The 15,418-nt window shown below is 36.2% G+C and overlaps 1 protein-coding gene across 2 annotated transcripts in view; it reads right to left on the bottom strand.

Annotated features, from left to right (window-relative positions):
• Positions 1-15,418, bottom strand: part of LOC127859842 (rho guanine nucleotide exchange factor 12-like) — a 206,812-nt gene that overhangs the window by 67,901 nt on the left and 123,493 nt on the right. For both annotated transcript variants that reach the window (XM_052397366.1, XM_052397367.1), the window contains 4 exons: positions 7,731-7,839; positions 6,836-6,946; positions 1,043-1,144; positions 226-307 (listed from right to left, as the gene is read on the bottom strand). In XM_052397366.1, coding sequence (XP_052253326.1) covers positions 226-307; positions 1,043-1,144; positions 6,836-6,946; positions 7,731-7,839 — 404 coding nt within the window. The remainder of the gene's footprint in view (positions 1-225; positions 308-1,042; positions 1,145-6,835; positions 6,947-7,730; positions 7,840-15,418) is intronic.

Genomic DNA, 15,418 nt, shown 5'->3' with positions numbered 1-15,418 from the left:
ACAGCATAGACCGAGATGAGACGCCGCATGATGTGGCGTCTTATCAGGGTCTGCGCTGTTTGCTTAAAGGAATTTATGTAAGAAATATTCTAAATATAGAAATAAATATACTAGACATCCCTAATTTTGGAAAATAAATTGATCCAATTTAGAAGGATGGGAGAGTCCACAAGGCATTAATGGGTTAAAGACAGTTTGTGGTCAAGGGGCCTGTAAAGTACTCACTTGGGCGGCTCTTGGTCGGGGCTCCCTTTATCAAATCTCTTCACCAGTTTGTTGACTGAGTGACCTTGTTCTTTTAAGGCAACTGAAAAAAAAAAGCAAAATGATCACTTAATACTGCTGAAATAATATGCTCCTACAGCACTGCAGGGAATTGTGTGGTTTAGTTTTAACATCTTCCTTTTATTTGCTAGTCTGTTTTGTTTCGATTTTTTCTGTAATTTCAACAAGTTTCAACAGTATTTCAACCATGTACCTGCAGCCAGCTTACTCACTTGCCCTTGTTCTGGGATAGCTTGGTACACATGAACCTCTCGTTTTGAGAAAACTGGGCTAAATGTACATGTGTAAAGTGCCATCCCAGATAAGCCTAAATGTACGTGTGTAAAGTGCCATCCCAGATTAGCCTAAATGTACGTGTGTAAAGTGCCATCCCAGATTAGCCTAAATGTACGTGTGTAAAGTGTCATCCCAGATTAGCCTGAATGTACGTGTGTAAAGTGTCATCCCAGATTAGCCTAAGCAGTCTGCACAGGCTAATTAGGAACAACACTTTCCACCTAATCTAGATTTTCGCCAATAAGAGACTTCAAGAAAAATGCCAAACAAGTGAACAGTGTCATCCCTGATTAGCCTGTGCATACTACACATGCTAATCTGGGATGACACCAATTCAATGGTATTTTTCCATTAACTATATTTTTACTTCTGAACTTGCACATGGAATAAATCATTTTTCTAATTTCAAAAGTATTAAATTTCTTTTGCTTTGTCAACAGCACGGTATATGACACAACCAGTGAGGCTACACTACACTTACTCAGGTCGCTGTCCGTGGGTCCCGGCAAGGTGGCGACCAACGGGTGTGGCCCAGGACTCCCCTGATGGGCGCCATGTTCTGGGTCAGGTATCACCTGGGTAGCTGAAGGGTCAAGGTCACATTCATGATAGGGTACAACTATGATTAAGCTGTCACAGCTTAATTTAAGACTCAATTAGCACTAAGGGTTATTAAGCTATAGGTTAAAGGTCATAAAAATCATATGGTACAGGCACAGTTGAGCCCTGTTATTAAAAAAAATGTCAGGACCGTCAATGAAAATTGGTGACAGGAAAGTTGGAAATATCAATGTTCTATGTTGTATTATGTATGCAATGATATGACATAATAACAGGATAATTATGAGTTGATATGAATTAAAGTTGATTGAAATGTTAATGTTCAACTGTATAACTAAGCAGTCAATATCAAAATGTACAATACATTTTTAGCACAGAACAATGCTATTGTAATAAGAGAGGGGGCAAATCCAGAGATCAAACATGAACTGAGAATTTTTGATGTGGATATAAAAGTACGACTACAAGAACAATATATATTTAGGACGACTTCATCTTTAGGAGCGGATAAAAACTATTTATGATACTCAAATTGCTAGTACCATACCCTAGCAATTGTGAAAATGTATAAAACTGTATAACTCCCAACCCCAGTGAGTTGTCATGCTCAAATAGAATATTTATGTACATAGAGATATGAATAACTTCAGGAAATTGGCTCGTTTACATAAAGAAATGAATTACATTAAGAATTAGACTGGTTTACATATAAATGTGGAGAACTTCAGGAATAAGACTGGTTTACATATAGATATTAATAACTTCAGGAATTAGACTGGTTTACATACAGTTATGAATAACTTCAGGAATAGGACTGGTTTAAATACAGACATCAATAACTTCAGGAATTAGACTGCTTTACATATAGTTATGAATAACTTAAGGAATTAGACTGGTTTACATATGGCAATGAATAACTTCAGTATTAAGACTGGGAAATGTCTTTAATTTCAGAAACGAATACTGTCACTATATATATGGGTATAATTTCAGCAGAATGAAAACAAGTAAAATGGGTTTAGTCATTATAATGATGTTATCAATGTGCATGTTAAAAGCACATAAGTTAGAAGTTAAGCAATAAATTTATAAATGTAATCTATGAAGTTTACAGAAAATGAAAAGCGGACATGTCAATTAATCTTAATGATTATTTTGTACAAAATATTGTCATAATATAACACAAACCATCTAGTTTAAAAAATGTTAATGAAGCATTGTTACAAGCATTTTACACATTCAACTGTTGCCTTTCATAATTTCATAATTATGCCACCAGCCAGCTGTCAATCAAACTAACAGATAATTGCAGTCACGATATTGCTGCAATTGTGTCCGAGGGAATGAGCATCTAATGCACAACAATATAGTGATAACTTGAGCTTTTTCACAGATGTGACTAATACCCCCACTTGCCGCATTTACACAGAATATTTTGCATGTTGTCTTCACATAAAACAGCAGACACCATGCTCAATGTTTAAAACTCACTAAGTGACCCCATGACCTAATTATTGACCCGAAATGGCCCATGTTCGAACTTTACCTACACATGATCTAGATACAACTTCTGACCAAGTGTGGTGAAGCTCGGATGAAAACTACTTGAATTAGAGAGCGGACACCATGCTGAATGTTTAAAACGCACTTAGTGACCCCCTGACCTTGTTTTTAACCCGGCATGACCCATATTCAAACTTGACCTAGACATCATAAAGATACAACATCTGACCAAGTTTGGTGAAGATTGGATGAAAACAACTTGAATTACAGAACAGACACTTAATACGGACCGACAGACAGACCGACTGACAGACAAGCTTACTCCTATATACCCCCCTAAACTTCGTTTGTGGGGGTATAATTAATAGGTAAGAGATCAATTATTTGGTAACTGGTAATTTTCTAATCGAAACAGGTCAGTCAAGGATTGTTTTGACCAATCATGGTTTTCTATCTGATCTGGTACACGAGATCACACTGATAATTTATAATAATAATAATAATGAGTAATAATGCAATTAATGTCATTAATAGCATTGGACAATCCACGGAAAGGTGTCCATCCACAGCTTATTAGCTCACAATATTTGATACTACAGGGCAGAGAATACTTCTTTCTTTTAAACCTAATGATAAAATATGACATTTCTGCAGTGAAATAACAGCAGTGAAAATAAACAAATTTTTATTTTCACCAGTGAAAATAACAAATTTTCGGAACTATTTTTTCTATTTTAAGATTATTATAAATAATTATATATATATTTTCTATGATCATGATTAAATTAAAATCGACATTCCACCGAATTCAACAAATTTTATTTTTATTTTATGCTTTTTCACCATTTATTTACATCATAAGAGTTTAACTGGAGAATTTCGCTGGCATATAAATGCGTCATTTCGTCACACTTATGACGTCATTTTGTGTTTTGAAATGTATTTAGGCATGCCACGGGAGAAAGGGTAACTTTTACGCAAAAGGGAAACAGCTTATAATTATTTTCTTGAAAAGGGTCATAAAAGAGACAGAAAATTTATTCATGTCAGTGTAAGATCGTTTGTTATTTCCAGAGTGATCATAGAAAAAATATTTTCACTAGTGGCACAGCCACTTTATTTTTTTTGTTATTATCATGAACAAATATCCTCTATTTCATGTGATCAAAACAGGCTTGCTTTAACATGGTTAAAACAGAATAGGCTAGCAATTCCAAGACCATTTCATTCCACAATTGTATAGGACCAAAAACTGTCAAGGGATACAAATGTGCTAAAAATAGCACTATATGTACAAAAGGCAACAGTTCCATGTTGGGAATTACGTTAAAAGCACAACATCGGAGGATCATAATTCATGCCTTTTTTACATCAAAATCATTTAAAGCGGGTATATACGATCTTATCAAATATTTAGTAATAAATATAAAATGTGTAAAAAACTTATTATACATATATTTCAATATAAACTAAAATAAAAGTTAAGAAGAACATGTGTCGAAAAATGCTCAATAAGCCAGATATTTAATTCTGAAATCGAAAAAGGCTGTACAGCCGAATTCGCCAGCATGTATATCATGCATGTACGATGTGAATCTAAATTTAGTTTAACGGTTCATTTGAAATTCCTGCAGCGATATCGATTCATACGACACATGAACACTTACAAAAAAGACGAATGCATCGGTTATTGTAGGAAAATAATTACGAATTATCTTCGTCACAATCGGCTCGGGGCGCTAATTTGTATTTGCTGTATTTTATGAAATTCGTCTTAAATGTATCATTTTTCTTGCAAATTGTGTGTTATTATAACATATTTGTATCAATATTTTACAATTCAGCACATATAAAAATCGTATATACCCGCTTTAATATTCAGCTTGCGGCATGCTAGCTTAATTTTGATTTTAGTGCTTTAATTAAATGTCTGTGATTTGCTATTTCCAATTATTTGAAAACAGTCCAATCAAATGTTCTTAATCAGTTCTTGCCAGTTAGACCGGAATTTCTTTTTTAACTAGAAATATGCCCATGGGGCATGGACTCCCCCTCATTATTTATGAAACAATTAATGGTTGTTTAAAAAAACTTACTTTGTATTGTACATTATATACTAGTTTCTCATTTTAAATAAATGGCAGATCTACTAATATTGTGCGCATCTAATTAATTATTAGGCATTAAAAAGCTGTAGTTAACCCATTTATGCCTAGTGTCTAGAAAAAAGGCTTTTGCAAACAGCTTAGACCCAGATGGGACGCCGCATAATGCGGCGTCTCATCAGGGTCTGCGCTGTTTGCTTCAAGGAATTTCTGAAAGAAATATTCTAAATATAGAAATAAGTATACTAGACATCCCTAACTTTGGAAATAAATTCATCCAATTTAGAAGGATGGGAGAGTCAACTAGGCATAAATGGGTTAAAGCCTGTGTATACCTGAGTTCATTAAATCACATAGAGTTGACTTAATGGAACCTCCTGTACATGGTGAGAAATAATATAGTGTTAAATGTATATTTAAAAAGAGATGTGTTTGTCAGAAGCAAAATGCCCCCTACTGCGCCGCTTTGTTTTTTTTGTTTTGTATTATATCCCAAAAAAATATTACTTCCCTTATAAAAATGGTCTGTACCTGCCAAAGGATAATTAGAAATTATCTCCCTTTAAAGCTTGCTTCTTCCCTTGAATTTTTTTGTTGACCTTTGACCTTGAAGGATGACCTTGACCTTTCACCACTCACAATGTGCAGCTCCATGAGATACACATGATTGCCAAATATCAAATTGCTATCTTCAATATTGCAAAAGTTATGGCCAATGTTAAAGTTTTCGGACGGACAGACAGACAGACAGTTCAACTGCTAAATACCAACCTACCGGGGGCATACAAATAATTTAAGTTTTAAGCCTGTGGAAATATAAATAGTGTATCCAAACAGACTCACAAATCATGTGTATATAATTATTGTCTTATGCCAAATAATTCCATGTATTTAGATGATGAATTTCTTCAGAAAAGTTGTCTTAAAGCATGTGCTCAGGATTGTTCCTAGATAAGCCTGTGTGATTCTGTTCTTAAAAAGTCCCATTGTTTTTATCCATAAATCCAACACAGTCAGTCTGCAGGCTGATTTGGAACAATTCTTTATTTACATACTTTAAGCTCATTTGTATCTCCCCATATGACCAATACATTCAAATGCTAGCTCTGAATTTGTAAATAACAATTGTTATTATTAGGAGATATATATGAATATTGTTGAAAAAATTTCTGCCAATATGCCACGTAAAATAATATGACATACACATACAGTGGTGTACACTAAATAAATACTGGTGGAATAGTAATGAAAGATGGTGAAATAAGCCGACATGATTTTAAAGAATAGAAAAAGATACAGAATTTTCCTTAATTGAAATAAATAATTCAAAGTACTTTTTATAACTCATCCACATTATAATTCTCTTCAAAGACAGGGTTTAGTTGCGTCTTTGCAGTTTAATTTTCAGATAATTTAATATTTTTGGCTCAGACTATTCAGCTATTAAATGCTAATCATATTAAAATGAGTCTGCAATCTTATCTTATCATCACACCTGGACACTTTATGTTAACCTGCCGATATATGTATGTAGTGTAAAATGATTTCTATTGGTGGGACATCAATATTTGATGATTGAACGATTCACAAATTAAACATGAAAACATTGTAAAATTCCGTGCTCAAAGTTCCCTTCCTTTTTTTCAAAATCAGAAATCGTAAGAATTTTCTTGTCCAGAAAAAAGTCATATTTTGTAAAACTGCAAAATTTCATGCCAACAAATATATTACTCTACAGTAAATTGTTTGTTATTTTACAAGGTGAACATGTAACATTTGTGATTTAAGGTAAATGGAAATCACTAATTTTATAACTGCAGGGACATGAGGTAGAGTGGGGAAAATATATTTTGCGAAAATAAAACAGATCAATTAATTTTATATTTCTTAACCCTTTGCATGCTGGAAAATTTGTTGTCTGCTAAAATGATGTCTGCTGAATCTTTTAAATTAGCATTTTCTTCGAATTTTTTCAAAGAATACTATCAGAATAGCAAACAGTTTGGATCCTGATGAGACGCCACGTTTTGTGGCGTCTCATCTGGATCCAAACTGTTTGCAAAGGCCTTCAAAATTCGGTTCCAGCACTGAAAGATTTAACTAACCTGGAGGGATCTTTGATGATGATTTGCTGATGACAGACGTTCTGTTCTTCTTCTTCATACACAACTCGGCTAAATCGTCGATGCAGTTTTTGTGAACGCACTGGTCGCATGCTGTAACACAAAGATGTTTGGAATAATACAAAAATGGGCCTACACCTCAGAGAACTTTGTTACAATGGAGACAGCGTGCCCACACAGAGGCACTCGGTTACAACTTTGTACTTACATGTACACTGAAATCCCGGTGGGCCTACACCTCAGAGAACTTTGTTACAATGGAGACAGAGTGCGGACACAGAGGCACTCAGTTACAACTCTGTAATTACATGTACACTGAAATCCCTGTGAGCCAACGCCACAGAGACCTTTGTTACAATAGAGACAGAGTGCCCACACAGAGGCACTTGGCTACAACTCTGTACTTACATGCACACTGAAATCCTTGTGGCCTGACATCCTAGAGAACTTTGTTACAATGGAAACAGAGTATCCACACAAAATCACTCAGTTACAACACTATACCTACATGAACACTGAAATCCATGTGAGCCAACACCCTAGAGAACTTTGTTACAATAGAGACAGAAAGCCGACACAGAGGCACTCAGTTACAAATCTGTTCTTACATGCACACTGAAATCTCTGTGGGCCTACACCCCAGAGAACTGTGTTGCAAAGGAGACAGCGAGCCCACACAGACGCACTCAGTTACAACACTGTACCAACACTTCAAAGTACTTTGTTACAATGGAGACAGAGTATATATACACAGAAGCACTCACTAACAACACTGTCTTACATGAACACTGAAATCCCTGTGGGCCTACACCCCAGAGCACTTTGTTACAATGGAGACAGAGAGCCCACACAGTAGCACTCAGAACACTGAACTTACCTGTACACTGAAATCCCTGTGGGCCAACACCCCAGAGCACTTTGTTACAATGGAGACAGAGTTCCTGTTTGTTCAAATGCACTGGGCTGAAATTATGGCCTTTCACACTCTGAAAGTAAACAACAGTGAACATTAACATGACAAAAGTGTGAACTTTATTTTGTTTCTTAACTTAACTGCAGTTAAAATAATGCTTTTTCTCACTTTGTCAACTGAAAATACAGTCTTAGAACACAAAATAAAATGATCTCAAATAATGAGATAAACGCACATCCAATTTGTGTAATCAGGGCCTATCTATCAAGCCTTGAAGAAGAAGATGGACCCTTGTTGCACTAAAATGTATGAATGCTTTAACCTTTTCCCTCTCAGAAGCAAAGTTAAAACACATGTTTTTAAGTAAAATTCATTTTAATTATTAACAAGGGCTGTTTGTAAAACATGCATGACCCCCATATGGGCTGTCCGTTGTAGTGGCAGCCATTGTGTGATACGTTTTTTGTCACTGTGACCTTGACCTTTGACCTAGTGACCTGAAAATCAATAGGGGTCATCTGTGAGTCACGATCAATGTACCTATCAAGTGTCATGATCCTAGGCAAAAGTGTTCTTGAGTTATCATCCGAAAATCATTTTACTATTTCGGGTCACTGTGACCTTGACCTTTGACCTTGTGACCTCAAAATCAATAGGGGTCTTCTGCGAGTCATGATCAATCTACCTGTGAAGTTTCATGATCCTAGGCATATGCGTTCTTGAGTTATCATCTGAAAACCATTTTACTATTTCGGGTCACCGTGACCTTGACCTTTGACCTAGTGACCTCAAAATCGATAGGGGTCATCTGCGAGTCATGATCAATCTACCCATGAAGTTTCATGATCCTAGGCATATGCATTCTTGAGTTATCATCTGGAAACCATTTTACTATTTCGGGTCACCGCGACCTTGACCTTTGACCTAGTGACCTCAAAATCAATAGGGGTCATCTGCGAGTCATGATCAATCTACCCATGAAGTTTCATGATCCTAGGCGTATGCGTTCTTGAGTTATCATTCAAAAACCATTTTACTATTTCGGGTCACCGTGACCTTGACCTTTGACCTAGTGACCTCAAAATCAATAGGGGTCATCTGCCAGTCATGATTAGTGTACCTATGAAGTTTCATGATCCTAGGCCCAAGCGTTCTTGAGTTATCGTCTGACAACCACCTGGTGGACGGACCGACCGACAGACCGACATACCGACATGAGCAAAGCAATATACCCCCTCTTCTTCGAAGGGGGGCATAAATATTTACCTGCTATCTCTAGCTTTCGCCTTTCGAAGGGGAATTAACTCATCCGGAATTTTAACTGGGAATCTGCCACCTCAATACCGTAATACAGGCCAGGTTAAACATAGTGCAATGCAACCTAGGCAAAAATTAGTAACCAACCCTCAATATTCTTTCAATATATAAAAAAATAAAATAATCGAATAGTGGGGTGGGTGGTGGGACTTACCAATAGCAGGTAAGTATTTAATAATTAAAATAAATTTTACTTCAAAAAATTGTTTTAATGACATAAATACTGATCTGCTATCTTAAGCTGATTTTGCAGCTGTGGTGGGAAGGTTCGTATATATTTTCCCATCACAGTAACACCCAAAAACTGGGTTATCAGCTAATGATAGCAAAACCCAAAACAAGGGTTATCAGGTAATCTTAGTTAAAACTATATTAATTATGACTTCTCGGACAAAGTAAATATGTCTATGTCGTAAAGAAGACACTACTGTTAGTGAAACCACCACAAGACCAAACATATACATGTTGTATTGTTGGCACTTCAGAAAACAAAGATAAAAAGATGAAAAAGGTGGTCAGATTCCTCCAGAAAACAGCTTAGAGCACGTCAAAAAGTGGGGTGTGATACATAGATATGCCCACAAAACAGACAGAGCTCTTAATTCATGCGGTCAGATCCTAAAAAGGAATGAATCCTTAGATAGTGATAAGAGTAACCTTCCTTAGTTGCGGTCTTACCCTGAGAAATAGAAGACGCAGACACATCTCCTCCCCCCTTATTAGGGAAATGAAGAGTGTCTTTTGAGAACCTCGAATAGACTAACACTGTTGAAATAGAACTTCAAAGCCCTGATAGGCCATAGAAGTTTATCCACATCTTCATGTCTACCAGTTTAAGAAAAACTTGGAATCATGAAGATTTTTAGAAGCCATGTAGAGGACTTGATATTAAGCAAGGAATCCTGGCTGGCACAACAAAGCGAAGACGACATTAGATCCAACTGGAATTGGTGGTATTCAACAGAAAAAGCATGAATTTCACTTTTCCTTATGGTAAAAGCCATAAAAAGAAGGAAAACCTTCTTAAAATTATATTGGAACTGTTAATAAGCCTGATGAAAAAGGTTTATAGGAGGGCTTAGGAAGCTCCTTAAGCAACCCAATGCCACAAGCCAAAACCGCTTAAGAAGGTAAAGGAACGAAAACCAAAGTGTTGACATTCCATAGCTTGGATCAGTTCCTAAATAGGTAAGACAGCACAGAGTTGTGATGACTTACACAAACCAAGGTTTACAAACAAAACACAATCTGTATCCTTTGATGGAGATAAGAACAAATTTCTTATCATCAAAGAAAAAGATGAAAACAACCTCTATGCATCTAGCAGAGTGATTAAGGTTATAACTATGCTCTTGAATACCCAGTCAAACAAGATGCGTTTGTGAAACACAATGTCCCCCTATATGACGTTTGACTTTGAAGGATGACCTTGACCTTGTGAAGGATGACCTTGACCTTGACCTTTCACCACTCAAAATGTGCAGCTCCATGAGATACACATGCATGCCAAATATCAAGTTGCTATATTCAATATTGCAAAAGTATTCATAAAATAAGCGATTTGGGCCACATATATTTGACCTCTGACCTTGAAGGATGACCTTGACCTTTCACCACTCAAAATGTGCAGCTCCATGAGATACACATGCATGCCAAATATCAAGTTGCTATCTTCAATATTGCAAAAGTATTCATAAAATTAGCGATTTTGGCCACATATATTTGACCTCTGACCTTGAAGGATGACCTTGACCTTGACTTTTCACCACTCAAAATGTGCAGCTCCATGAGATACACATGCATGCCAAATATGAAGTTGCTATCTTCAATATTGCAAAAGTATTCATAAAATGAGCGATTTTGGCCACATATATTTGACCTCTGACCTTGAAGTATGACCTTGACCTTTCACCACTCAAAATGTGCAGCTTCATGAGATACACATGCATGCCAAATATGAAGTTGCTATCTTCAATATAGCAAAAGTTATTGCAAAATGTTAAAGTTGGCGCAAACAGACCAACAGACAGACAGACCAACAGACAGACCAACAGACAGGGCAAAAACAATATGTCCCCCACTACTATAGTGGGGGCCATAAAAAGAATTTCCATAGAACCTTTATACAGTTCTGATGGAATTATCCTTGCAAATGTAGCAAGGAGTGAAGATCTAACAGAAAAAAACGTTCTTCTGTAGAGATAACTAAATAATGGCCAGACATGTAGTGGCTATGTCTCTCTGAGATATGATATTTGACCTCTGAAGAAGTTTCCTGAAATAATTGTACAGGAGACTTAAAAAGGTCGTAGAACCATAATCTCATGGTTTATTAAGTAGATTCCATGAAATTATGGCAAAAACTCACCAAGATATTTCCAGTTTATGTCAAGTGGACGAATGTATAACAATCGCACACCCTGCTGGATTGATTTCTGTAAACTGCATTATTAGCGTTGTTCAATATTTACACTGCGATCTACAATCGCATAACGCTCATTATTAGCATTAGATGAGAAACAACGTTACTCGATTTAATTTGCATCTACGTAAACGCCAATGCAAAAAAATGCCGCGCATGGGCAATCACATTTCATTTGAATCCAACGGAAAAATAATTCAACAGAAAGAACTGCAAGACAAAACGTTCAACATGGCGTTGAGACGAGCTTGTATGTTTAAGATGATAGAGAAAAATTATTGTTCTTGCAAAGAACGAATAAGTTCCTGGTTTCCAGATACAAGGAGTGATAATGTGATCACCTCTGTGTCTGGAAGTAAACCACGACCGAAGTGTGTTAGTTGAAACCATCACAAAGAAGTTGTGAAAATGTGATGTAAATGAAAAACAGCTAAAAATATGCTCGCTTTTCAAGATATAGATGTGCAGGTGATATTCATTAGGATACCACATAATTGAGAAAATCAAAATAAGTTGTTATATGTGATTGTCCCTAACCTTCCCTGCTCACATCTGTATAAGATGTAAGGAAGGTTGTGATAGAATAAACTATATTCTTGCCAAGATAATCTTCTAGTCTAGACACCACTGAATAGTGGGAAATAATGACAAAAAGATGGAATTCTGTGTCATTGCATAATCCCGAGATTAATACAATTAACTTGAAAATAAAGCTGAAATGGACGTAAGAAAAGATGTCACAGCAGAAAGACCGGTGACCGGTGGCTGGAACCATTAGTCAAGGATGGATGGGGAAAGAAATCACAGCAAGCCGAACTTTCTTACTTCCTACACACTTAAAAATTGGTAGAATAGGAAAGTGTTTAACACTTATAAGTTTATGACCTATCTACAGTATATAGCCTCTTTCTTAAACCAATAAAAGGCGCCTTAAAAAAGCTGGAGAATCAAGGTCGTGCAGTCATCGATTTGCAAAGTATGGAAATATGATTGAAAGTGGTACCTCAATAATCCGAGGTGTGGTGGCAGAAAAAGGTGAAAACCCTAGGAGTAACCTTAATGGGGTCCACCATTGCCGATAGAATGCTTGTAAGTCTTCAAATCTGACTTGATTAATCCATTTACTCCAAGACTCCTAACCGGGGCGAATTCCGAAAGGAATACAATCAGTTATAGGAAGACGGCCTGTTATGGCCAGAAGTGTAATAGAAGAAGAACTTTAAGAGAAAAAATTGTTCTTCTAATAAAATTGTTTCCAATCAGGGAATCTTGAAGATGAAAAGAGAAGATGAGGTCCCTCCAGATCCTTAGCATCTAAGATCTTAGTTGAATAGCTCCCAAGCCATCTACAAGACTGTAGCCGCCATGTGGTCAATCTGATAGGCAATCCTATGTATCAGAACTCTTGTTGATTCCAGTTAGAAAATATGCACTGTCGTATGAGCAATAGAAAAGCAGAAGTAGACACGAAAGTCTTGTTAATCCTGCTAAAGTCACGTATGTCCCAACTGTTCCGTAATACTAACTGCAAAGTCTGTAGCCGGCAGGTAAAGGCGGTTAAAACAATTAATCCTTTGGGTCTCGAACATAAATTAATAGAGGTCAAATAGTAATGTTCGTCCTCAATGCTAGACTCCGAGCCCGCTTCTGCCGATCTATCTGCAAGACCAGTAGACTGCATGTAGCCGGTTGAGATAGAAGTAGAAATAACAGATATAGGTTATTTCATAATCTTGTAGTATTAGTAGTTCATAACCAGCACCGGAATGGATAGCTGGTCAGGAAAATCAACCATAAACTGTTCACAGACCAGATTATCATACGGCACATAAATCATTATTTGCTCATAATGAAAATTATATTAATACTGCCGTAGATCATACATTAAACAAAAGTTTAATTCAAAACGGATGAAAAATAAAATGACGATCGATTAGATTGTCATCATAACATTAAAATCATTATTGCACACAATGGCAAATGATAAACAATCTGTCAATTGAAGAACATGCTTTGCACGATCTCGTAAGACATTAGAAGAACATGCTTTGCACGTTCTCACAATGTATTAGAAGAACATGTTTTGCACGAGCTCGTTCACGCTAACACCCAGCATGGTAGAAATAAACCATTGTTCAATAAAAGCAAGCGTGACTTAAGTTTACAAATGAAACAAGAGCTGTCACCATAGGATGACTTATGCCCCCTATATACACTTGATAGACGTTATGAGCTTTTTTCGAAACCTAAACACGGACCCTTATTTCAAGGTCAAGGTCACAGGGTAATTTTTTTTGTGCATATGGAAAGGCCTTGTCCATATACACATGCATACCAAATATGAAGGTTATATCTCAAGGGACATAGAAGTAATGAGCATTTTTTGAAACCTAAACGCAGATTTCGAAACCTAAACTTGGACCCTAAGTTCAACGTCAAGGTCACAGGGGTCAAAATTTGTGTGCGCATGGAAAGGCCTTGTCATTATACACATGCAGACCAAATGTGAAGGTTACAGTACAGCTCGCGCGGATTTGTCAAAATCCGCGCTGCCACCGCGGACAAACGCGCTCTAGGGCGGAAAATCACGGCGATATTGTTTCTTGTTCGCGGTGTTTTTTCGGCGGTCCTAACAAAAACGCCGCGGACACTATCACAGTTAGAAGTCACCGCGGATCGTCGTGGACTTTTCGCGGACCGCGGTGGGCGCACGGCGGATAACGGTGAAGGTTTGTTATAAGAAAATTTAATTTGAGAAAAGGTTCATTATAAAAAGAAAATAACATACATGTTAACATTGTACCTTTGTTTTGTTTGTGGTGAGTAAATGAAATTCCATTAAATATATAATTCTCTCTATGATATAAAATTGTTTACTTCTGTTTCCCAATAATGATGAAGTAAAACTTAAAGTATTTATAGCATGGTTACGTAGATTCCCGAAGATAATCTTAATTAAATGTTCCTATATCTGTGAAAAATAATAAATAAAAGGAAAAATAATTGAATACACAATTAAATACCCGCAAATAAAAAAGATAACTCGTGTATAATTTACTTCGTGTGCGTAACGTTTTACGCCATCTCGTGTCCCTAACATTAGCTCGTAATCTTTTTGAGGGGTATTATGGGCATTTTTCACTGTTGAATTGAGCTGAAAAGAATTTACAGGTCAAAAGACTTAGTTAAAATGTGGTTACTGGCCAATTATCTGCAAATCATCTTGCTACCAGTTGTTTATAAATATATATATATATATATATATATATATATATATATATATATATATATATATATATATATTATAATTCAATATTTTACATGACTCATCCAGTCCCCTAAGCCGGAATTATCCGTTAAACAAAAAAGTGTCTTTGTGTCGTATGAAAGAATCTGCATTAAAACTTAATTTATATTCACATCGTAAATCGAATCATTTATTTCGTCAGTTGTCGAAACGAAAGTAAGGTTGATATTCAAATGCATTATTGTTCTCTTTCCTGGATATTGTTTTAGTATGTTGATGCTTTATTAACAAATATAAGTCTATATGAAGTGAAAACACCAAATAAAAACAACAGTTGCGCTAGACATCTATAAACTGTTGGATGCCCATAATATCACTTTCACCAATCAATCAATTTAAAACACATAAATGACAAGTACAAAACTAGCATTATTCACGCCTATTTCATCGGTTTGTACTCTCCGCAATTGTGTTAATTGTAATTACATTTACTGTGACACGCGTATCATCGAAGTTGCAAACTGTGAACTACCTCGTCTTGGATCAGAAAACTACGACTTATTTTAGCTTGGATTAGTAAACTGTAGATGACTATAAGACAGCTATCTTCGCCCTCGAACATATATAAGATAATATATATATATCACTCGCGTTAAAGGGGCCTTT

The sequence above is a fragment of the Dreissena polymorpha genome, chromosome 15, assembly GCF_020536995.1.
Source record: "Dreissena polymorpha isolate Duluth1 chromosome 15, UMN_Dpol_1.0, whole genome shotgun sequence".
Classification (NCBI taxonomy): domain Eukaryota; kingdom Metazoa; phylum Mollusca; class Bivalvia; order Myida; family Dreissenidae; genus Dreissena; species Dreissena polymorpha.
The sequence above is the reverse complement of the archived record's forward strand: the minus strand, read 5'-3'. Positions and strand labels throughout refer to the sequence as shown.